The sequence below is a fragment of the Moesziomyces antarcticus genome, assembly GCF_000747765.1.
Source record: "Moesziomyces antarcticus DNA, scaffold: scaffold_v10003, strain JCM 10317, whole genome shotgun sequence".
Classification (NCBI taxonomy): domain Eukaryota; kingdom Fungi; phylum Basidiomycota; class Ustilaginomycetes; order Ustilaginales; family Ustilaginaceae; genus Moesziomyces; species Moesziomyces antarcticus.
The window spans coordinates 14,798-37,145 of NW_014639007.1; the positions used below are offsets into that span (position 1 = coordinate 14,798).

General features: G+C 59.9%; 9 protein-coding genes across 9 annotated transcripts; 4 read left to right on the forward strand and 5 right to left on the reverse strand.

The window, feature by feature from the left end:
• Positions 1-393: 393 nt before the first annotated feature.
• PAN0_003c1465 (phytanoyl- dioxygenase) lies at positions 394-1,482 on the forward strand (the record flags this gene model as incomplete). Its single annotated transcript, XM_014802424.1, has 1 exon — positions 394-1,482. One exon carries the CDS (start codon positions 394-396, stop codon positions 1,480-1,482), a length of 1,089 nt encoding a protein of 362 aa, XP_014657910.1.
• A 428-nt stretch (positions 1,483-1,910) lies between these two features.
• PAN0_003d1466 (2-polyprenyl-6-methoxyphenol hydroxylase-like oxidoreductase) lies at positions 1,911-3,134 on the reverse strand (the record flags this gene model as incomplete). The annotated part of the gene is made up of 1 exon (XM_014802425.1): positions 1,911-3,134. One exon carries the CDS (start codon positions 3,132-3,134, stop codon positions 1,911-1,913), a length of 1,224 nt encoding a protein of 407 aa, XP_014657911.1.
• Positions 3,135-3,818: 684 nt separating this feature from the next.
• On the reverse strand, positions 3,819-6,263 carry PAN0_003d1467 (dynactin p62; the record flags this gene model as incomplete). The annotated part of the gene is made up of 1 exon (XM_014802426.1): positions 3,819-6,263. One exon carries the CDS (start codon positions 6,261-6,263, stop codon positions 3,819-3,821), a length of 2,445 nt encoding a protein of 814 aa, XP_014657912.1.
• A 410-nt stretch (positions 6,264-6,673) lies between these two features.
• Positions 6,674-7,795, forward strand: PAN0_003c1468 (isoprenoid biosynthesis-related protein; the record flags this gene model as incomplete). Its single annotated transcript, XM_014802427.1, has 1 exon — positions 6,674-7,795. One exon carries the CDS (start codon positions 6,674-6,676, stop codon positions 7,793-7,795), a length of 1,122 nt encoding a protein of 373 aa, XP_014657913.1.
• Positions 7,796-7,975: 180 nt separating this feature from the next.
• PAN0_003d1469 (MCM-domain-containing protein) lies at positions 7,976-10,920 on the reverse strand (the record flags this gene model as incomplete). The annotated part of the gene is made up of 2 exons (XM_014802428.1): positions 7,976-10,837; positions 10,918-10,920. The coding sequence occupies 2 exons, from the start codon at positions 10,918-10,920 to the stop codon at positions 7,976-7,978; spliced, it is 2,865 nt and encodes a 954-aa protein (XP_014657914.1).
• Positions 10,921-11,377: 457 nt separating this feature from the next.
• On the forward strand, positions 11,378-12,548 carry PAN0_003c1470 (uncharacterized protein; the record flags this gene model as incomplete). Its single annotated transcript, XM_014802429.1, has 2 exons — positions 11,378-12,310; positions 12,393-12,548. The coding sequence occupies 2 exons, from the start codon at positions 11,378-11,380 to the stop codon at positions 12,546-12,548; spliced, it is 1,089 nt and encodes a 362-aa protein (XP_014657915.1).
• Positions 12,549-12,638: 90 nt separating this feature from the next.
• PAN0_003d1471 (uncharacterized protein) lies at positions 12,639-16,968 on the reverse strand (the record flags this gene model as incomplete). The annotated part of the gene is made up of 2 exons (XM_014802430.1): positions 12,639-16,712; positions 16,762-16,968. The coding sequence occupies 2 exons, from the start codon at positions 16,966-16,968 to the stop codon at positions 12,639-12,641; spliced, it is 4,281 nt and encodes a 1,426-aa protein (XP_014657916.1).
• Positions 16,969-17,497: 529 nt separating this feature from the next.
• PAN0_003d1472 (nucleoside-diphosphate-sugar) lies at positions 17,498-18,523 on the reverse strand (the record flags this gene model as incomplete). The annotated part of the gene is made up of 1 exon (XM_014802431.1): positions 17,498-18,523. One exon carries the CDS (start codon positions 18,521-18,523, stop codon positions 17,498-17,500), a length of 1,026 nt encoding a protein of 341 aa, XP_014657917.1.
• Positions 18,524-20,143: 1,620 nt separating this feature from the next.
• On the forward strand, positions 20,144-21,658 carry PAN0_003c1473 (MFS general substrate transporter; the record flags this gene model as incomplete). The annotated part of the gene is made up of 1 exon (XM_014802432.1): positions 20,144-21,658. The coding sequence occupies one exon, from the start codon at positions 20,144-20,146 to the stop codon at positions 21,656-21,658; it is 1,515 nt and encodes a 504-aa protein (XP_014657918.1).
• Between the last annotated feature and the right edge of the window lie 690 nt (positions 21,659-22,348).

Below are 22,348 nucleotides of genomic sequence, written 5' to 3' on the forward strand. Positions count from 1 at the left end.
CTTGCCGATGCCGGCTCGGCAAATCGAGGTTCGTTTTACCTTCAAGTACTCACTTTTTCGCCTTCTTCGGCAAATCTCGAAGAAATGCCGAGCTGAGCTCCAGCATCTGGGGTCGCGATGTCCCCCTTCGGCTCGGTTGGCCGCCTATGCTCGTGTTCGCAACTTTGCCTTGCGGCCCGCTGGCTCGGTGGGGTGAATCGTAGCTTGTGGGGTCAATCTATTCTATGCAGCGTGCTGTGCTACAATCGTCACGAGGCGAATTTCCTTGGATGTCGAGCATCACAGCCGAAGGTATATAGGCGGCACCGCTCGGAAGGCTGGTTCTGGGCTGTCAAACAAAGCGAAAGCGCGTCAAGTCTCCAAATCTACCAAGCCGACAAGCTTCAGAACAAGATGGCTCCCGCAGCAGTCGCAGCTCCCGTCCCGATCGAAGGCTTCGTGCCCAAGTCGAAGCCCGTCAATACGGATCTGAAAGCCGCCCAGCCCCTGCCCGCCCATCCCTCCGGCCCGAACCGCCTGTTCGCCCATCCCTCCCAGCAGTTTGGCGACTGGCGCGATGACATCCTCCGCGATGGATATGTCGTCATCAAGGGCGCTATCCCTCGCGACCGTGCCGATGGCTACGGCGAGCAGATGATGTCGTACATCGAGAACTTTGCTGGGGGCCTCGGTTTTGACCGCAGCGACCCATCGACGGTCAAGGAGAGCAACATGCCCGTCATCAACGAGAAAGGCATGTGCCTAGGCTACGGTATCGCTCACGAGGACTTCACCTGGGCCGTTCGACAGGAGCCCGGCATCGTCGACGCCTTCGAAAAGGTGTACGACACGAAGGATCTCATCGTCTCGTTCGACGGTGTCAACATGACTTTTCCCAATCGAAACGATCTCAAGCCCAACAAGCCGTGGCCTCACCAGGATCAGGACCCGAGCAAGCCTGGCTTCCGCTGCATGCAGGGACTCGTGAATCTGCTTCCAAACGGTCCTAACGACGGCGGATTGATCGTGTGCAAGGGCGCTCATCTGCTCAGCGAGGCTTTTCACCGCGAATTCGCTAACGAACCCGACCGAATCTGGGCGTGGACCAAGGAGTGGTACGGATTCACCGAGAGCGGAATGGCCTGGCTCGCCTCCAAGGGCTGCGAGTGGGTAAAGCTTGATGCTGAGCCGGGTGACCTGCTGCTATGGGATAGCCGCACGCCCCACTACAACCTCAGTCCTACGGGTCAGCAGCCTCGATTCTGCATCTACACCTGCTTCATGCCGGTGACCGAGGCAAGCGACGAGGACCTGGTGCGCAAGAAGCATGCATTCGAAACGCTGCAGAGCACCACGCACTGGCCCAACGCCATGCACGTTGGCGGTCTGCCTGTGCTCCGCGATGGAAAGCCCTGCCCGTACAACACTGGCAAGCCTCGACAGCAACCCGCGCTGTCGCAGAGAGGCTGGCAACTGACGGGCATCCCCTACATGAAGGCATGATTGGCACTGTCTGAAACTTGTGGTTAGCTCGAAATGCAAACAAAGACTTGGATTTTTTTTGCCGAAATTAAGGCCTGAAATGTTCCAGACCAAAGTGCCGCGTTTAAATACTGTAACATGCCATTCGGCAATGCTCAAGAATGCCATTCTTCCTTTCACGAACGACGGATACCCGGTCCATGTATGGAAGTGATGGCTCCAGGCTGCAGCTTCCTTGTGAGAGAGACCGGCAAGCTGGAGACCGCATGGGCGAGATCCTTTTCTTCTTCCATAGTTGTCGCCATAGCACAGAGGGCCCTCATCGCAACAGCTTGCCGCTCACATTTATATTGAGGCCATCACGAGGAATTCTTTGCCAAGGTGAGACACGACATCTCTGCTCATCGGCAGTGATGGCGGTACATTGGAGGAGGTGGGGGTGGGGCTAGCTACCTTACAAAAAGCTCGGTGAGGTTCATGGTCTCCTTCTCGCTATTTTCGAGGTATCCGCGCTTAAGAAAGACGCTGAGGAAAGGGGTGTAGTCGAGGATCAAATCGCGGATCCAGGTCAAAGGCCAAGGTGTGGAGTGGAACATGTAGCCAATGTACCGTGCAAATTCCATGTTGTGGTTGACATACTCGACCCTTTCGGCTTCGAAGCGCTCGAAAGCGGCCGTGACAGCCTGCTGATCGGTAAGATTGTCCACTTGAGAGAGGCTCCTGGCTAAGTAGTATCCGTCTTCGATGGCCATACCCATGCCATAGGCTGCATATGGAGAGACGGGATGGACGGCGTCTCCGAGGCAGACGACCCGTCCTTTACTCCACTTTTTCATCGACGGTCGGTTGTACACCTCCCAGCGGAAGACGTTGGTGGAAAAGTTGGTCTTTTCAGCAAACATGGGCATGGGTTCGGCGAACTCGCTGAGCAGCTTGGTGACGTGACCCTGGACGTCTTTTGGCACGGGTTTGCCCTCGTACGAAGGCTCTACGACCCACCACTCGAAACCCGGTTTGCCCTCGTGCTTCATGGGGAAGAAGCTGGCCTGGACGTTGCTCGAGTGATGGATGATGCCCTGATTGGCCGGAATGCCGTCGAACTGGTCGCACCACGCCAGGTACAGGCGGATGCCGACATGAAAAAGTTTTGGATCGCCCCACACCTGGCGCGAGACGGCGGAGCGGATGCCATCAGCGCCCACAAGAATGTCTGCGATTACCGACTCGCCATTGGCAAAGTTGACATGCACCTGACCGTCCTTCTCGGTGAAGGATTGAAATTCGTGGCCGGTGTAGATGACGTCTTTGGGGAGTTGATCGAGCATCTTTCTGTAGATCGACGAGCGCAGAACGCCATAGTGCCAGCCAGGGATGCCTGTGTTTTGCTCGATATTTTCATTGAATGGCAGCTCGACGCGCTCTTTGCCCTTGCTGTTGTAGAAGTGAGTGACGGTGAAAGCGCCAATGGTGTCCACCCCGATGCCGTACGAGCGCAACACGCAGAGCACAGGAACGCTGAGCAGCACGGCTCCGCCGATGGGCCGACACTCTTGCTGCCGCTCGTACACGCGCACGTCAAAGCCGTGACTGATGAGTGCCAAAGCAGTCGAGATCGCACCGGGACCGCCGCCTGCGATCACAACGCGCTTTCCTGGGCGCCAGCTGGTCGACATTCCGGCTGATGGCAAGGTTTGTCCGTCAAAGACGTCCGTGTTGGAAGAAAATGGCGGTGGAGACCTCGTTGTGCCAACACGGGCCTTTCGTCCATGTCTCTCGTGGGACTATATGTACATGTCCCAATATGGGCGCTCCGCGGCTGTTCCTCTCATTTCGATGTCGGAGAGTCGGACGGACGGCGACCCTTCAAGGTCGGGCAAGCGGGGACGGAGACGATGGCACAGACCACAGCTGTGCGTCTAGTAGCCGCTCCAAGGACTTGGCACGGAGGGCCGTCAGGTAGAGCGAAATGCCGAAGCGAGATACCGGAGCCAGATACCGCAGCGAGATGCCGAAGCGGGATGCCGGAGCGAGATGCCGAAGTCGTGTGCGGAACTCGTAGGCTAAACCCGGTCGATGGAAGCCAGGATGGGCGAGACGTATCTGTCAAAGAAATCAATCCCAAAAATACCGACCGTCATTGGAGTGTTCGGCATGTGGATGTGTGGGGTAAAGTTTTGGACCCTTTACCCCCACTCCAGCCGAAACCACCGGGACTCGCATTGGTAGCTTTGCAGCGCGGCGATCCAGCTGATTACGACGCTCCTCATCAGACCACTGCCTCCAGATACAATGTCACAAAGTTTTGCCCGAAACAGCACGGAAAATCGGATGTGCATCAGACTGCTGCAATAGAAGGCCTAGAGCTGGCTTGCACCAGCGACGGTGCCGAGTCGCAGGGATGTCCAGAAGGCAGAGTGTTTGCCGGTGGGTGGCGGTTCGGCCGGCTCGCCAGCGGGGGCCGTGCATCGGTAGGCTACGTGCATGCCGAGCTCGATGGGACCGGGTGCAGGTGCGTCGTTGAACGAGATGGCCAAATCGAGGAAGAGCGTGGTAGTGTGTCCCTTTTGGATGAAAGGTGGACGTTGGCTAGTAGCCGCGGATGGAGCTTGGCGAGAACGGGCTCGTCGACGTGCTGCAGGAGGCAGCGAGGCTCGCTGTCGACGTGCGCGTGGTGCAGTGCCACGAGGAGGAGAAGCCGTGGGATCGTGCTCTTCGTGAACATCCGAAAGGGCTGGATCGGCATTGTCTTGGTCTGCGTCGCCGTCGTCGGTGTCATCGTAGCCGTCATCATCGTCGTCGTCGTCGTCGTCATCCTGTTCGTCGTCCTCGATGACCCAGGCCGAAGAATCGGTGGCGTCGGTGCCCGATCCGCGAACGATGGCCGTCTTGACTGCGTAGGGCTTGTGGGCAGCATCGTTCAGCTGGGCGCTGTGTGCGTTTGGAGCAGTGTCGTTTCCAGGCTTGGAGACAAAGAGGTCTTCGGACTCTTCGAGCTCCCATACCTCGTTGAAGGCGTTGAGAGGTACGGAGTGGGCTGAAGGGTAGACCTGCCAGCCGAGGCGTGGGCGCTGGGACAGCTTGACGGAAGATGATTTGGGCTCTGATTCCGTTGTCGACTGGTGTTTTGAGGGGTGGGTTGAGGAGTTGAAGATGTAGCGCGGCTCGGGGAGAGTCTGTACTGTGCTCTGGCGATGGGCATTGGTGGAGGAAGACTTGTTGGCGCGATCGGGAGGGGCGAATCGGACAAAGTTGAAGTGGACCTCGATGGGGTCGTCGAGAGGGTTGGTGATGTTGATTTGGAAGCTGTAGGTGTGTCCGGGGATGAGATTGTTGACGTCGACGTCGTGAGAGGTTGCGGTGATGGAAGAGGCTGTGGGGGCGAGTGGATCGGAAGGTGCGGATGCTGTGCCCGCGCCTAGCACTGAAAGGGGTCTCCTTCTGAGAGATCCGGCGGGAGTGGAAGATTGGCCGGGGGTAGCTGAGGAGCGGAAGCGGATGGGGTCGAGGTGGGGCTGCTGCGGCGCGAGAGTCAGCTTAATCTCTGGGAGAAAGTTGAGAGCGACGAGCTTGATTTTGAAGCGGTTGGAAGCGGCCTTGATGTCGGGTTTGATGACGATGTGACGACAGGAGGGGCATCTCTTGGAGAGCTTTGACTTGAGGGGCACGCGTGTGGGACGCAGGTCGGCTGCGCGGATGGGCTGATCTGCGATGGATGCGGAGGACCAGCGTTGTTGAAGGGAGGCGATCTTGTCGTCGAGGGAGGTGATGGGTGGGTTGGGAGCGGATTGGATGCGTGCGAGATAGTCTCTGCGATGCTTTTCGCGCTTTGCGATTACGCCCATGGTCGAGCTGCTGGCGGACGAAGATGAAGATCTGCGTGAGTCGGCAGGGGCCTGCCAGGGATTGAGAGCGCGGTAGGTCTTGAGCTCGTCGGGTTCGATGGGCGCCGAGCGAGCGGCGGAAGAGATAGCGCGAGGATTGCGCGAGTTTGCGAGCTGTGGCAGGTCGCGGAGGAGTCTGGAAGAGGAAGAGGAAAGGGCGGCTGCTGCAGCATTGCGGGCAGCGGTGACGCGTGAGCTGCGGCTGGAGCGAGCAGGGTCGGAGGACGATGTTGAATCGGCGCCTGTTGCAGTGGCGGTGGTGGATTGGGAGGAGCGAGAGCGGGAGGCGGCGGAAGATCCTACGGCTGCTGAAGTGATTGCGGCTTGAGTTTGTGCTTTGAGGTAGGGGTCAAAGTGATCCTTGAGCCGGTCGAACTCGAGTACGTCGGGTGCGTTCTCCTCTGAGCGCTGCAGCTGAAGGCTGAGACCGGTGGGTTTGTCGAATACGAGGCCGATGGGTCTCGAGTCCCAGCGACAAAAGGAGCAGCCGAGGTAGTACGGAGGAGCACCCTGGCTTGCGACAGGATCGATTGGGTCAAGATCGCGTGCGTTCTGTGCGTCCGAGGCGAGCACGGAGAGGGTGTGTTGGCAGCAGGGGCATACAAAGCAGTTGCGTGCGCATCTGTTTTTCTCCGCCTTGACGCTCGCACCGGGCACTTCGAAGAGGCAGTTCGGACAGTAGTAAGAGGAGATGTCGAGGGTGACGCAGCGGTTGCAGCGTATGTGATTGCACTCGTCGCAAAAGTAGAGCGACTCGAGCGGATGAAAGCCATGGCTGGATGCGGGCGACGATGCGGGTAGGCCTGGTGGAGGTGAGGCGAGCGAGGATATTTGGCGGCTGCCGCCCGCGGACGACGATGAGGCGTCGGTCGGGTTATGCGGATTGCAGGGACAGTAGTAGAGGACGTGCGGGGATGCCATCTTTCCGCGTGTGGTTGCCAAGACGACGCGCAAGAGGATGGAGGAGGAAGCAAGGTTCAGTGTGCGCTTCCAAAAGTGTTGGTCTCTGCAACTCAGCTTCCGCAACACGCTGCCACGGTCGAAAGTGCGGCGTAACATTGTCAAACTTGCCTTTTTTGGGGAATCACTCTGCGAAGAAAGCACGTCGCGACAGGCGGGCGGCCCGACCGAAGATCACCCCATTTTGCTGCTCTCCAAGTGCCGGAAAAGAGCAGCGAGGCAACACGCAGCGCAACGCAGCGCTGCGCAGCGCATCACATCTTCGCAAGTTGACTTGAGAGTTGACTTGAGAGTGTTGGTTGCCTTGTTGGCACGGGCGCCGACGTTCTTCCTTCTCTCCACCACATTACCCCGCCACTGCAATCACCGCCATGTCTGCTCCTTCCGTCGACGCTCAGGTCCTGGCCGACAAGGCCCAGCTCAAGATCCAGAAGCGCAAGCGCTTCGAGGCCGTCTTCCCGCTCCTCGTCGAGGAGCTCACCGCCTACCTCGCCTCGGAAAACATGCCCGCAGAGGCCATCGAGTGGTTCCGTCGCAACCTCGACTACAACACCCCCGGCGGCAAGCTCAACCGCGGCCTGTCGGTCGTAGACACCGTCGAGATCCTCCTCTGCACCGATGCGGCTACGGGCAGGCTCTCACGCGAGCTCACCGAGCCCGAGTACCTCAAGGCCGCCATCCTCGGCTGGTGCATCGAGCTCCTCCAGGCCTACTTCCTCGTCGCAGACGACATGATGGATGCCAGCGTCACCCGTCGAGGCCACCCATGCTGGTACCGCGTCGAGGGCGTCGGCAACATCGCCATCAACGACGCCTTTATGCTCGAGGCCGCCATCTACTTTTTGCTCAAGAAGCACTTCCGCTCCGAGCCCTACTACGGCATGCTCCTCGAACTCTTCCACGACGTCACCTTCCAGACCGAACTCGGCCAGCTCATCGACCTCATCACCGCGCCCGAAGACGTCGTCGACCTCTCCAAGTTCTCGCTCACCAAGCACCACCTCATCGTCGTCTACAAGACCGCCTTCTACTCCTTCTACCTCCCCGTCGCCCTCGCCATGCGCATGGCAGGCGTCACCGACGAGTCGCTCTACAAGCAGGCGCTCGACATCCTCCTCCCCATGGGCGAGTACTTCCAGGTCCAGGACGACTTCCTCGACTGCTACGGCACCCCGGAACAGATCGGCAAGATCGGCACCGACATCTTTGACAACAAGTGCTCCTGGAACATCAACGTCGCCCTCCAAAACGCAACGCCCGAACAGCGCCAGATCCTCGACGACAACTACGGCAAGAAGGATTCCGAGAGCGAAAAGCGCGTCAAGGACATCTACAACCAGCCCAACATCGACCTCCCCGCACGCTTCCACAAGTACGAGGCCGAGTCGTACCAGCAGATCAACCACCTCATCAACAGCCTCCCCGAGTCGCAGGGCCTCCGTCGCGACGTCTTCCGCTCCTTCCTCGAAAAGGTGTACAAGCGATCCAAGTGAGCGTGCGCTGTCCCTATGCTCTTTTTCACCTCACGCCAACCACAGTGCGGAATGCAGCCATATCAGCCTCTCCCAAGAAGCATGACTAGAGACCGATCGAGATTGTGACGCAGGAGCTAGAAAATACAGAGAAGAAACGGGAGCACTACAAATCGGACCGGGAATGAGAATGTGGCGCGCTCAGGCCACCATGGCGGCAGCAGCGTTGCCACCTGCCGCCGACAAGCCAGTCCGCTTGGCGCCGAACGTCTTGGTGATGGAGCGGTCGGCAGCGTTGAACGTGTAGCCGTTGGCGTGGAAGAGTTTCGAGCCGAGGTAAGGCCGGATGTCAAACACGTCGACCTCCTTGGCGCGTGTTTCGAGCTCGGCGGCCGGAACGGTCACCACCGTATCGCCCTGGGCACCACGGCGCGCGCCCGCCGAGAGCTGCACGAAGCGCATGCGGTCCTTGACGATCGAGCCGAGCAGGAACGAGAGCAGCTCGTCGTGGTCGCGGCTCTGGTGCAGGTACTTGCGGAATCCGCGCTCGAGCGTCTTCTTGACGCTCATCTTTTGCGCAGACACAAACGACTCGACCGTTGCGCGGATGGCCACGTCGATGTCGTCCGTACGCACATAGTCGCGCAGATGCATCTTGGCCGACGCCTCGGCCATGCGGATCATGCTCTCCAGATGACGCACCGTGATGGGGAAGCTACCCGTCGAGATCGACTCGCGACGCAGATCCGCATAGAGCCGCGAGATACGGTCCTGGTCGAGCGCATTCAGCGACGGACGCACGTGGTCTCGCGCATACATGATGTACTTCTTGAGCAAATCCTGCGGCAGGATGTCGGCATCGAGCGACGTAGCCACAAGCTGCTCGTCCGTCTCGTCATCAAACTTGGGATGCGAGCGCAGATGCGAGCCCACCACAAAGCGCGCCAGCATGTCGTCCTTGACCGGATCCACCGTGTCCTTGACTACGCACAGCGCGTCGAATCGCGACAGAATCGGCTCGGTCAGCTCGACGTTCTGGTTGAAGGGAATCGTGGGATTGTATCGGCCGCGAATCGGGTTGGCAGCCGCCACAATGGCACAGCGCGCTTGCAACGTGGTCACGATGCCCGCCTTGGAGATACTGATCTGCTGCTGCTCCATGGCCTCGTGGATCGAGGTGCGGTCGGCATCGTTCATCTTGTCAAACTCGTCGATCAGGCACACGCCCTTGTCGGCCAGCACGAGCGCACCGCCCTCGAGCGTCCACTCGCGCGTCACGGGATCCTTGCGAACCGACGCCGTCAGACCCACCGCCGAAGCACCCTGGCCCGTGGTGAAGACGGCGCGCGACGCGGTCTTTTCGACGTACTTGAGGAACTGCGACTTGGCCGTACCTGGGTCACCCAGCAGCAGCACATTGATGTCGCCACGGATACGATGCTTGCCGCCAATGTCCTTGGACACGCCGCCAAAGAGGCTGAGCGCGATGGCGGTCTTGATGTCCTCGTGGCCGTAGATGGACGGCGCGATGCTCTTGATAATGCGCTTGCCGATGCGCTCGTCCTTGGCGAGTGCCTTGATCTGACGCTCATCCTCCTCGGTGAGGCGGAATGCCGAGAAAGCGTCGTCGCGCTTGGCGATGTGGTTGGCCTCGAGCACGGTGGCAAAGACGGGGAAGCCGTTCTTGGTGTTGAGGGACGCGTCAAAGTTGTTGCGGTACACGCCGGTGATCTCGACCTCCTCGCCGGGCTTGGCCGAGTCGATGAGATCCCAGAGCAGGATCACTTCGCGGTGGCGCGGCAGACGGCCCGGAGGCACGCTGCCGGGCGACTCTTGCAGCGTCATCTTTTGGTAGTTGCGATAGACGGTCTGCTCCGAGTTGATGCGGAAGGGACCGCGCTGCTCGCAGTTGGAGCAGTAGCTGATCTTGATCTCCTGGTTGGCGTCCTGCCAGAAGGGGCCGAGCACAGCGCCGCACTTGAGACAGTCGAACTTGACGTACTTGAGCTGCGGGAAGACGCCGCTGCGTCGGGTGACGACGCCGCTGACGCGCACGAGCGAGTTGAGATGGCCCTGGCGCAGATCGCGGAGGGTGGATGAGGTGGGCAGGTCGGCGATGCGGACGTGCACCTCGGAGTGGATGCGGTCGTAGGAAGGGTAGTAGAGCATGATGACGTCGAAGGCGACCTCGTCAAAGATGGGAAGCATGCTGGCGGGCGAGTTGGCGAGGAAGTAGGCGAGGATGGCCTTGGAGTCGACGAGGTGGAGGAACGAGATCTCGAGCGACTCTGCGTTTGTCTCGCCGAGCGTCTTGATGCGCTGGCCGTAGACACTGACACCGTTTTCGTCGACGTAGGTGACGAGGAAGTTGCGGAACTCGCGGACGATGGCCCTGCGCACGTTTTCGGTGGCGACCCAGCTGGCGATGCTGTCGGTCTTGACGTCGCCGAGCTGCTCGAGCGGAAGGTCGTCGGCAAAGGCGGCCGCGTCTGCGCCCGCTGCTGTTTCGTCGTAGTGCCTTCGTCTGCGACGGTTGAGGATGGCGACGCCGTCGTCTGCATCGCTTGCGCCGTCGTCGCTGTGGAGGAATTCGGGAGCGCGAGATCGGCTGCCCTTGTTGGCGGCCTCTGTGCGGTCGCGGCGGCTCATGCGGAGTTCGGCGAGCCTGCGCGCGTTGGCGTCCATCTGGTCGTACTGGTTGTCGTCGTCGATGCCTAGCGCGGTGTCGTAGCGATCGAGGGCGGCGTTCTCGGTGTAGTCGTTGTCCATGTTGTCGCCAAAGAGGTCCTCGCCTTCGTCGTCCGAGTCTGCATTGTCTTGAAAGTGGTCGCCGAGCTGTCTCGCTTCGCGTTCTTCGTCGACGACGTCGGCATCGTCGAGCTCGCCATCGGTGAAGTCGGAGAAGGCGGCGGGCGGACTGGACGGAGGAAGGGACGAGGGAGGTGGCGAGGAGCGTGCCGGTGTGTTGGCATTGGACGGGCCTGGGAGTGGCGACGAAGCATCGAATGGATCGCCTTGTTGCTGGCGACGGCGCTTGCGATTTGCGGTGCTTTGTTGGTCAGCCTATTGGTGCGAGGGGTGGGGATACTGTTAGCGATCTGAACCGGAGGATGATGACGCCAGGCATTTGGAACGGTACTCACCATATTGGACGATTGTGTTTAGGTGGGACAAGGGTGCAGATGTGCACTGATTTGGCGTTCGATCGCAAAGGTGTTGTGAGGTCCGAAGCCGACAATCGAGCCGATAATCGAGCAAGAGGTTGGAGCGAGAGTGGTTGCGAGAAGAGATGGCGTCGAGGGAGGAAGAGCAGGCTGATTGACCGGTGGCGTGGATGGTGGATGGAGATGAGGAGGCCGGACGTGCGGCGAAGGTGTTGATTGGACTTTGCGAAGAGCTCAGCAAAATGGCCCAGCGCCTCTTGCGCATTCCAATCAACACCCACTGCGGAACCCGCGCGATTCCTCACCGGGAGGGCGCGCGCGCGCAGAGGAAGCGACTCTGCTGCTGGCGTGCGTGCGCCTTTCTTTCTCTCTCCAACGAGCAAAACGCGCGAATCTACGCGAACCTCATTTACACGTCTGCTTCGCGTCCGATGCGTAGATGGCTTCGACGCGTCCTTGCCGCGCGACTTGTTTCGTCCGAGAAGCGCTCTCGGTTTCGCTTCTTTACCTCGGAAATCGGAGGCAGGAAACGTCGCAGGACCCACCAAAAGTTTCGCAGAAACTCCACCTCGGCTTCCTTCCTGAAGCACAACCGTATCGTACTGGGCTCAAAGCATTCAGCATGGCGCCTGCCAAACCGAGATCTAGCAACGCGGCGGCGGCCAAGCCTCGCAAAAGACGCCAAAGGAAGACGAGGACCATGGCCGTCTCCTCCGGCGAGGACTCCGATTCGTCCTCTTCCGACTCCTCCTCGTCGGACGAGTCCGAGCCGTCGCCAACACTTCAGCAGGGCCACGGGAAGAAGAGATCTCGAAGGCAGAGAGCCGACTCGGTCTCCTCCGCTTCGTCTTCCTCGTCTTCTTCATCTTCCTCCTCATCGTCATCCTCGTCATCCTCCTCGTCCTCATCTTCTTCCTTGTCGTCATCCTCGTCATCTTCCTCGTCTTCCTCGTCTTCGTCCGACAATTCGTCCTCGAGACGCGGCGGAAAGTCTGCGGGCAAACACACTCAGTCTGCAAAGATCAGCGACACCGCTGCCTCCTCCTCTTCGGCCAAGCGCAAGCATGTGTTCCGTCTCAGCCCCGAACCGGACCACAGTCGGGACGAGTCGACCGCCACGAAGAAGTCGACGAGCTTTATGCAACGGGTCGTCACTCAAGCGAAGCCGTCCTCACCTGCCCTACCTGACCACCTTCAGCGCATCGTTGATGCCAAGTCCGCCTCCTCCGCCACAACACGCTCTGGCAGCAGCTCCAAAATGTCGCCTCAACACTCGCAAGCCCAGCGCGAACGTCGTCAACAGGCTTTCCGCTCTCTCTGGCTCCGATCGGTTGCAAACGAGTTTGGCGATGAACTCGATGCTATTCGTACCGTGAGCACAGCCATACTCCTCCGTGCATCTGTATGATACGACTGCTGACTGATCTGTTGCCTTTCTCCACTGGCACTCGCAGCGCGAACCCACCCTCGGCGCAGATGGCGGCACCCGCCTTCCGCTCTTCATCGATGCCCTCGCCGCCGGTGCCGAACTCTTCTCTGCCCTCGACAACAGGCGCTCAGCGTCCGATGACAAGCTCGATGAAATCGCTCTGGCTTCCAACCTGCGATAGCTTCAAACACGTCATCGCAAATGACACACGGTTGCTTTTCCGTTCGGTATATAAAGAACCGCGTGACAAGAGTGTAGCAGTGCGATAGGATCAGCTGGCCATTTGTCTCGACTCGCCGCTAGCCTCTTGCAGCGCCTCGGCAGCCTCGACCGCGCGCGCTTCGTGGCGCGCCATGTGGATGAGAATCGTTCGGAACGACGCAGCCAGACCCCAGTCGAGCTTGCGAAGCAGCGCTGCAAAGCGGATGAGGATGCGCGACGTCTTCATTTCGCTCCCTTCATCCAGAACGACGGTGGGCGTGCCTGGTGGTAGACCCTCGTGCCCGCGTGGCGTCAACGCGCCGTTCATCTGCGGCGGGACAGTTCGCATGGAAGAGATCGCCTTGTCAACATTGCGCCTCTCGCCCACTTCTTCCGACGATCGCTCTCGCAAGTCTTCGTCGTACGAGTTCCGCGAGGCTGTCTGGTGCGTGCTAGCGCCTCCGTTGGGCATACCTTGCCTATTGATGCCCTTTCCGTCGCTACACTTGAGCTCGCCAATGCCCGCGATGCGGACCACGAGGCTGTTGGCTGCGGACCAGCGACGAGGCTTGCCGTCGACTGTGGATCGATATGCGCCGAGCGACCAGGCTTCCACAACACGCGAGATTGTGCTCGAGTCCGACGCACAAGTCCCCACTGAGAGCGAGCCGGACTCGTTGGTGCTGTCGCTCGCGCGCTCTTGCCAGTCTTCGGTGCCGTCGGCGCTCTTGGTCGCCTCCCCGCTCGCTGCGATCAGATCTATGAATCCGGCCTCTTCGACGAGCCGCAGTGCGGCTGGCGAGAGATAGGGCAGCGATTCCAGCTGGGATTTGCTCGCCCGAATCACCTCATCGCCCTTGCCGTTCAGAGTCGATGTCGGGCCCTCTGCGTTCACAGCATGTCCCAGAGAGCCATGCACGGAGAGCTTGCGCTGGACAATGGGACCGAATTTGACGTACGCCCACACGATGAGTGCCGAGTGGAAGAGACCGACAATGCCGACATGGCTCTGCAGCACCATGACGTTCGAATTGGCTGCGGTTGCGTCCAACGAGGTGCGGATGAGGTCGTACACCTGTGCGGAAGCTAGCAGCATCTGACGCATCGCAACGTGATTCTTAGGATCTGCCACCCAGCGCTTCAGTTCGATCACGGCATCGGCCCGCCTAGCATTTCCGGCTCTTCCCGCAGCGTCTTTGAGACGGTCAAAGAAGGCGGGTGGACCGCTAAAGTGCATCCTGGAGAGCAATCGCAGAAGCTGGACGTCGACGCTCAGAGCCAGACTGGGAGGATTGGCAGACGGTTTGGACCGTTTTGCGGGACTGTTGGAAGTGAGCGAGAGTGTGGCAGACGCTGCTGCTTCGGCGAGGCCTTGGAGCGCATTTGCAGCAGCGGCGTCGATGGCCACGGTGCCTGAAGCTGCATCCACCACGTGGTTCTCGCCCAGCGTGACCTCTTCGGCGTGAGCGAAAGCCTCCATGCCAAAAAGAACTGAACGCTTGCTAGTGTCCCAGCGAATGCGGTAGAGGGTGACGGCAAGAATGTAGGCCTCAAAACGGTTGAGGCGAAGGGGGATGTCTTCGTGCCGCGGTGGATCGAGTAGCTTCCTGAGCGCATCGATAAACGAGGTTTTGGGTGTGGCCTGAGAGTGCTGCGGGATGCGCGAGTACCACTCCCGTGCCGAGCGTGCGTTCCAGAGCTGCTCGTCGCAGGGGAAAGGCGAGGTGATCTCGGTGTAGAGGAGGACGGGCGAGATGTCCATGTAGAGGCTGTACAGTTGATCGTACAGAAAGACGCACCAGCCTAGGCGGATGCGACTTTCGCGCTCGATCCAGGCGCGCCATTTCCGTTCGAGCTTCTGATCATCGATCGTGTCCAGCGGCTGGTCGGTGGTGTCGAGGCGAATGGTGGACATGTTGAGCAGTCCGATGCGGCGGATGGCCGTCATGATGCCGCCACGATTGCGCTCTGCCAGCTTGTAGAGACGCTTGTTACCCGCCCCGATACCGAATTGTTGCTGAAGTAGCCAGGCCGAATTGATGACAATGTCCTGGAATCCGCGCTGGTCGGCCTCGTAGGCGCTCATGGTACCGATGCGGGTGAGCTCGGACAAGGCGGGAGCAAGGATGCTGGCGCGCTTCTGAAGCCGTGCGAGGCTCGCGCTACGGGCACCGCGGGCTTGCATCTCGGACACGTAAAAGACGAGGCCTTTGGTCACCATGATGAGGAGGAGCACAGGACTGGTGGTCTCTGGATCGAAGGAAGGCTGATGCAGGATGGGCGTATATGGATGCACCTTGCGGAAGTAGAGCGAGACGAGGATCTCGATCTCGGAGCAGGTGAGGAATCTGTCGGCGTTGCCGTTGAAAGAATAGACTGACCACGGATGCTTGCACGAGTGACGGATGTATTCGAGCAGGTGTTGGCGGGCAGTTTCGGTGATCTTTCCGGTTAATCCAAACGACTTGGTGGGAGCTGCCTTTAGGATTGGCGAGTTGCGGCTTGTTGTGCGACGTCCATCGGCGCTGTCCTCCAAGGATTCTTCGATCAGGACGAAGGGGATGTGTCTGCTGGAGACAGGTTCCGAATAGGGCTCGCTGGTCCTTGCGTTTCTTGATGCGATGTCGTCTTGTGCCTCGTCGTCCATCTCGACGGCGAGGATCAAGTCGGAGATGTCGAACGTTGGTGGCTGCCGTCGCGTGGGACGGTAGTCTTGCGGCCATTCTCCGTCATCGTCCGGGTTACGCGCGGTACGTCCGCCGTTGGCAAGAGCAGGGTTGTTGTTGCCGCCGCTGGCTTGGTCGATGGCTGTGTTGGCGAGGTTGATGAGGTTGAGCGACTCGAATGGATCGGAGGCGCCCTCTGGACCCTTGGCTCTCTCGAATATCTTTTCGGTGGCGCGCGAGAGGGAATCGGGCGGTCGGGGCCCGAAGTCTTCGAGCGCGGCGAGCTCGTCGTCGAAAGAGGAGGGCAGCACGCCCGAAAAGACGGAAGCGTCTGTCAAACTGGCGGCGCCATCGTCAAAGATCCAGTCGAGGCCGGTGAGATTCTTGTAGTTGAGCGAGTCCCAACCGAGGCGCTGAATGCCAGCTGCGTCTCCGCCGTTCTGCGGCTGATCAAAGAGATGAGGATCCCACTCGTCGAAGGAAAAGCCGAAATCGGCCGGTGCCCGGGGGCGAGCGGGTGCGAGATTCGAGCGAGGCGAGGCAGGAAAGTCGGAATATGCGCTCGGCATGCCCGGAAATGCTTGAATGGCGAAGTTGGTCTCGGCGTGATTGCGAACTGGGAGCGCATCCGAGCCATTGGTGCTTACGTTGCCGTTGCCGTTTGCGTTTGCGTTTGTGTGTGCGCCTGCGGATCGCGATAGAGAGTACTCGAGGCTGGCGAGTTGTTGCTGTTCCTGAAGAGCCCTGGTTGTGAGCGGCTGACCGGCGTGCTGCGGACGGAAGGAGTCATCCACCATTGGCTGCGTGGGAAGCGCGCTGGCGTGCGAGTGAGCGTAGGCGCCTGCCGAGTGGACATGGTTCGGAAGTGTTCCGACGAGAGATTGCACTGCGTTTGTCGCTTCTGGCGGAGTGGGCCTGGTGGGGGAAGCTTCGCTCAAAGAGTGGCGGGATGCATGGCTCGGTGAAAAGGAGGGACCGGCGTGAGGATAGCCCATCATGCCGTGCAGTCCATCGTGCGAATTGGAGGGGTCATTGACCCTTTGCGCTGCCGAACGGAGGATCGACGCTTGGGAGGATGTGCTGGGATGTGCGAAATCGGACGGAGACGACGTGGACGAGCGCTTGATCCTTTTGGTGGGTTTGGGCGCTGCATCCTCGCTCGAGGCATGGCCCCGCTTGTGCCTGGCGAGCACGTCGCTGCGGCGAAATGTCTTTTCACACCCTGGTGCATCGCAGGGGTAGATGCGCGGTGCCTCGTCGGCACGGTCCGACTGATGCGTCGACTGGATGTGACGCTTGAGGTGCTCTGTGCGGGCGTAGGCCTTCCCGCAGTGGGTGCAGGTGAAGCGCATCTTGCGATCAGAGGCAAAGGCGCCAGTGCGCGGATCGAAGCTGTCGGACGGTTTGGGTCGGATGTGCCGATGTGACTGTAGGTAGTGGATCGTGTTCGGGTCAGAAACAGCTCCCGCGCGTTTGCCCTGTTGACATTGTGATTGCGAGCAGGTAGGGATCGTAGTCGAGGCGAACGCTGGAATCGCCTTCACGGGTACCGGCAGCGAAAAGGCTGGTGTCGTAAGGAAGCTGGAGGACAGCAGAAGGCTGGGCGACGATGAGGCCAGTGTCGGAATGGCAAGAGTCGACAGGGTTCCACGTTTTGATGGTGGGCTTGATGGGAAGCTCAGCAGGCACGACTTGGCCATACAACACCGTGCGGTAGCATGCCAGCCTGTTCATCGGATTTGGCCTTGCTTGCTCACACCCAGCTCCACTCCAGTGGAGCCTCTTTGCGAGGGTGCGAATCCCACGCGAGGCGACTGAAGGGTGGGCGGGCGGCCCGAACCCTGCAAAATGCGGGGCGACCTCGGAAGCGCGCGTGGGCACCCACGGTCCATCATGTGGGAGGCTTCGGGCCAGCCGTGCGGAAATTGACTGAAACCCCACCCCAGCGGAATCGCCACGCTCTCCCACTTGGGCCTCTCCCTGCCCACCCTCTCTGGGCTTGGGCAACGGGTCAGCGCGACACACCGGCTGTCCCGACTGAACCCTCGGGTCAGGGCAGCTTGACGGGGGCGGGTCGGCAATCCGCCGTCCGGTCTATTGGACAGCATCGTCTCTCGATATCGTCGCATCGCTGCGGATGCTTGTCACGCATTTGCCAGCCAAACTGAACAAAGAACTCCTTACTGCAAATCACGGACAAACATCGGTACATTGCGACAGTGGGACAGTATCACATAACGAGTCGAGCATGCGGTAGAGGCGTTCAACAGTGAGCATCCATGTACTCTTTGATGGCGCCAGTGAAGCCGTCCTGGTCGACGGTGAAGCCCAGGTCAAGTGCGTACGAGTTGTCGAACTCGCGAGGCCAACTCGAGACGATGCGCTGGCAGGTGTCGTCGTGCTCAAACTTGATGAGGTCCACCGCCTCGTCTCCCCGCACGCTGCGCAACGCCTCGATGATCTCGAGGATCGAAACGGTAAATCCAGGCAGCTGTACGGATCGCGACCAGCGCGTGATCTTGTGGGCACTGTCCGTGACGACGTTCTTGGCGCGGGCGAGATTTTCGAGCGTGGTCGAGGGCTTGGCCACCCACACCTCAAGCTTCTTGAGCACGGGGTCATCGATCGACGATCCGACGGGGCAGATGGCTTCGACGCCGTTCAGAGGCTCGCGGACGATGCCCGAAACGAAGGCGGATGTGGCGCGCGATGGAACTCCGGGACGCGGGACGATGGTGGGCAGCTTGACCGAGATGCCCTCGATGAAGCCGCGACGCGTGTACTCCGTGATGAGGTACTCGCCCATCAGCTTGGCCGTGCCGTACGCACCCTCGGGCTGGCACGGAGTCGAGGGAAGCACGACATGCGGCAGAGGACCGCCATAGGTTGCCACGGAAGAGGTGAAGACGACCTTGATCGGCCCACCTTGCGAGGTGCGCGAGGCTCTTGCCTTTTCCAGCAGGCTACGCGTGCTGTCCAGGTTCACCTTCATGCCGAGGTCCCAGTTCTCTTCGCTTCCGAGGCTCATGATGCCGTGCATCGAGTAGATGACGTCGGGCTTGCCGAATTCGGTGTTGAAGAGCTCATCGAGGCTTGCCTCCTCCGACAGATCCGCCTTCTTGCAGATGACCCTGGCGGCAAGACCCTTGGCGGGCTTGGGCTCGACAATATCAGCGAGGATGAAGCTGAACGCCGTTTGCGGCTCGCGCTGAACGATTCGAGCGGGCAAGAGCGAGCCGAGCCAGCCGCCGGCGCCAGTGATAAGGATGGTCTGTTCTTGGATCGTCATGCTGCTTGTACGTATGGGGCCCAGAGGTCTTCAGGCAGGCTGTGCACAGTTGTTGGAGGATGACCAGAAGCGAACGCGACGACTTGCCCAGCAGTGGCTCAGGGCTTTAAGTATTGTGCTCAACGTTGGACCGGCTCATGATCCGCAATTTGCCGGTGAAGCACTGAGGGCGCCGAGCCCAGCACGTCGGCAGAGGTCAACGGGAGCCCCACAAGGTCCAGCAGCGTCTCCTTGTGGGCAAACGCGATTCGCATGTGGGAGATGTGGAGCTCGACGGCGGCGTGACCAGCTCAACCACAGTGAAGGCTAGATCCTGTAGACCCTACTGCGACCCTTGCATCAAGCCAAACGAAGTCTGTTCGGCGAACAGGGATGCATTTGGCCAGCTACACCGTATCCGCCACCTCCCACTTTTGGGTCTCCCACCACGCTCTTGACTTGTGGGAGCCAAGGGGTGGCACATGACGCGCTAAATCATCCATTTCATACGACATGTGGGAGAGCTCTGGGCTGCAGTCCGATGTTTTGCCAGGCGTTTGGCCAGTCGCCTCTGGCGCATCTGGAGCCCCACTTGGACGACGCAGGTTTCTTGTGCGACCCGAGGACAAGATTCACATCTGCCGGGACCCTCGTGACAGCTGTACTGCAGACCCGGCTCGCAGTCCGCCCACAATTTGAGGTACGTACGCCTGCGTTACCCTCGGCTGAGCAAGAGCGTGCGTCTGCCACCACCGACGCCTTGATCTAGCAGCAGCCGAATCCGGTTGCCTTCGCCAATGCCGTCGCGCTCGGTTGTGCCACATCCAAATGCTCTCTTGGCCCTGGAGCAAAGTCCGGTCTTTACCCCGGTCCACCCCCCGCGCTCTGTGCGTGCTCCCACATCCACGATGCTTGCCACTGCTGCGGGGTAAAGAGCTGTTGTTGCTTGCGCACGAACTCTAAGCACATGCAAATGGGATGCCTGTACCATTTCGGCCAATTTTCAACACCGCAAAGTCTCTGTACCTCCCTCTACCCCACGTCCCTTGGCCACCCTCCAACGATTGGCGTCCTCTGCATGCCCTACCCCACACAGACGCACAAGAGCCCGACAACCCCGACTGTCGCTCACCTCCGTCTCCTCCCCGTTCCTGCCCTCCCACCACCGCAACCTTGGCCCTCGGCACACGAAAGACGTCCCCTTGCTTGGTGCAGCACGCTCGCCACCCTCACTCCCCCACACGCACAACCTGCCTCTCTCTCTCTCCCCCCCACCATCGTGTCCGTCGCTTAGGTCCACCGACCCATCCGAAACGCACGCGCATCCCCACATCTGACGCCCATTCGGTACAGCGGTACTCGGATCATCCGGTCTCGGTCATGCCTCAGGCACCGTGCGCTCGTACATGACCCCACATGCGCACGAGAACCCCGCTTAACATCATACAGGCCTCCTCTTCGACATAAGTACTCCTGCCTTTGAAGCCACGCCCGCTGTCCCTCGTCATCACCAGAGCGCCCCCCAACCAATCCCTCCCTACGCGGAGCCTGCCTCAGCCTCAACATTGCCCCGAATCGATCAAGGCACGACCCGGCCATACTCATTCCACCCTTCAGCTTGCTCGTCGCCATCCTCTGATCATGGTTTCGGCCGCCGAGAAGAACAACGCCGTCGCCCACGACACCTTTGACGCCGCCATGCGTCCTCCCTCGCTAGCCATCGACGATGCGCACCCCACGCTCACCATTGCCGAGGCAGAGGAAGAGGAGAAGCAGCTGCTGCGCAAGATCGACAGGCGTCTCGTCCCCTGTGTGTGGCTTATGTACCTCTTCTCCTACCTCGACCGTAGCAACATCGGCAATGCCTATACCGGAGGCATGGGCGCCGATCTCAAGATGGACTCGAACCACTACAGTATCGTCCTCCTCGTCTTCTTCGCCACGTACGTCACGTTTGAGGTGCCAAGCAACATGCTGCTCACGCGTGTGCGTCCGAGTATCTACCTGCCGACGCTCATGTTCCTGTGGGGTGGTCTGTCCATGTGCTTTGCCGCTGCCAAGAACTGGCAGACCATCGCTGCGCTGCGTGTCGTGCTCGGTGCGCTCGAAGCCGGCTTCGCCCCCGGTGTGCTCTTCCTCCTCTCCAGCTGGTACAAGCGAGGCGAGCTCGCCCGACGATACAGTCTCTACTACTCTGCGGTTGCCATCTCGGGCATGTTTGGCGGTCTCATCGCCGGAGGTCTGCTGCAGAAGCTCGACGGTGCACACGGCATTGCGGCTTGGAAGTGGCTCTTCATCATCGAGGGTGCCGCCACCTGTGGTGTTGCCGTTGCTGCTGTCTTTGTCCTCCCAGACTTTCCGGCAACAACTCGATGGCTCAGCCCTCGCGAAAGGGCCATCGCCAGCCGACGCCTTGCGCTTGACTCGGTCGGAAGCGCCCAGGGCGGCGACGAGGACATCACGCACACGCAGGCAGCCAAGATGGCCTTCTTCGACTGGCGAACATGGTGCTTCGTCTTCCTGTACATGCTCACGACCGGCAGTCAGACGATCCAGTACTTTGTGCCCGAACTCGTCAAGTCGATGGGCTACAAGGGCTTCCACGTGCAGTACATGACGGCTCCGATCTACGCCGTTGCCCTCGCCGCGATCCTGGGCTTCTGCTTCTCGTCGGATCTGCGAAAGGAGCGAGCCTTCCACCTGGCGACGGCTTCGGCCATCGCGGTGGTCTCGTTTGCCTGCCTCATTGGTGTTTTGGACCACAAGGGACGATACGTGCTGCTGTGCTTTGGTGTTGCGGGTGTGTACGCAGCATGCCCGCTGGTGAGCATCTGGGTGTCCAACGCCATCCCGCATCCGTCCGAGAAGCGTGCGGTGGTGCAGGCGTTTGTCAACGGCATGGGCAACTCGGCGAGCCTGTACGGCTCGTACCTCTTCAACAAGGGCGACAAGAACTACAACCGCAAGGGCTTCGGTGTCACCATGGCATTCATGCTCCTCGCCGTCGTCATGTCGCTCGTCATCCGCCACCTGCTCGCCAAATACCCCTACCCGGAGATCCAGTCGGTCGGCGATGCGGACTCGGCCAACAGCCCAGACTCCGGTAACGGCTCGCGCCTCAACGTCGACCACGACGACGTTAAGAACAAGGTCTAGCCATGCGATCACGAGATCTTGCTGCTTGTGTTGGAATTCGTCCGGGATTGTCCAGTCTTTGATATGAATGCTAGATATTGTACTTTTTGCCTCTTCTTGGATGGCTGGCGACGTGCGTCAAGGGAAGGACGGCCATCCGCCTCTTTCTTTTGTGAGCGAGTGCCGAGTCTTCTTAGCTTCGATGTGCGCGTTCTTTGACAACGTGCGTTGCTCATATCTTCGAAGTGAAGACCAGACTTGCAGGGCAGCGGCATCAGGTCGGAAGGAAGGAGCGGTTCCAAGACATGCGGGAAGGCGGAACTCGTGCTGTATGATCACGATGGACAACTTCATTTTCAGTGAAAGGGACGCACCTGCATGCGCAAACCTTGATCTTATGAGCCGTGCGTCATCCTGCGTCGAGATCAAGTCGGAGCATCACGACCGTCCACATCCAGGTCAACATGATAAATGTCCATCATCTCAAAGAGAAGAAGAAGAAGAAGAAGAAGAAGAAGAAGAAGAACCGTTTTTACCTGCAGAACAGGTGTGATCCCGATACGGCCATACGGGGAGATGGTACAAGATCAGGAGCTCATGGCTGAGTTTTCGTCCCGCCAAACAGCTAATTAATGCGGCACAAGCATTCAGCGATGCGCGATGAGCCGCCAGGAATGAAACAAGTAAGCTTGGGGTCATCGACACTTCGTG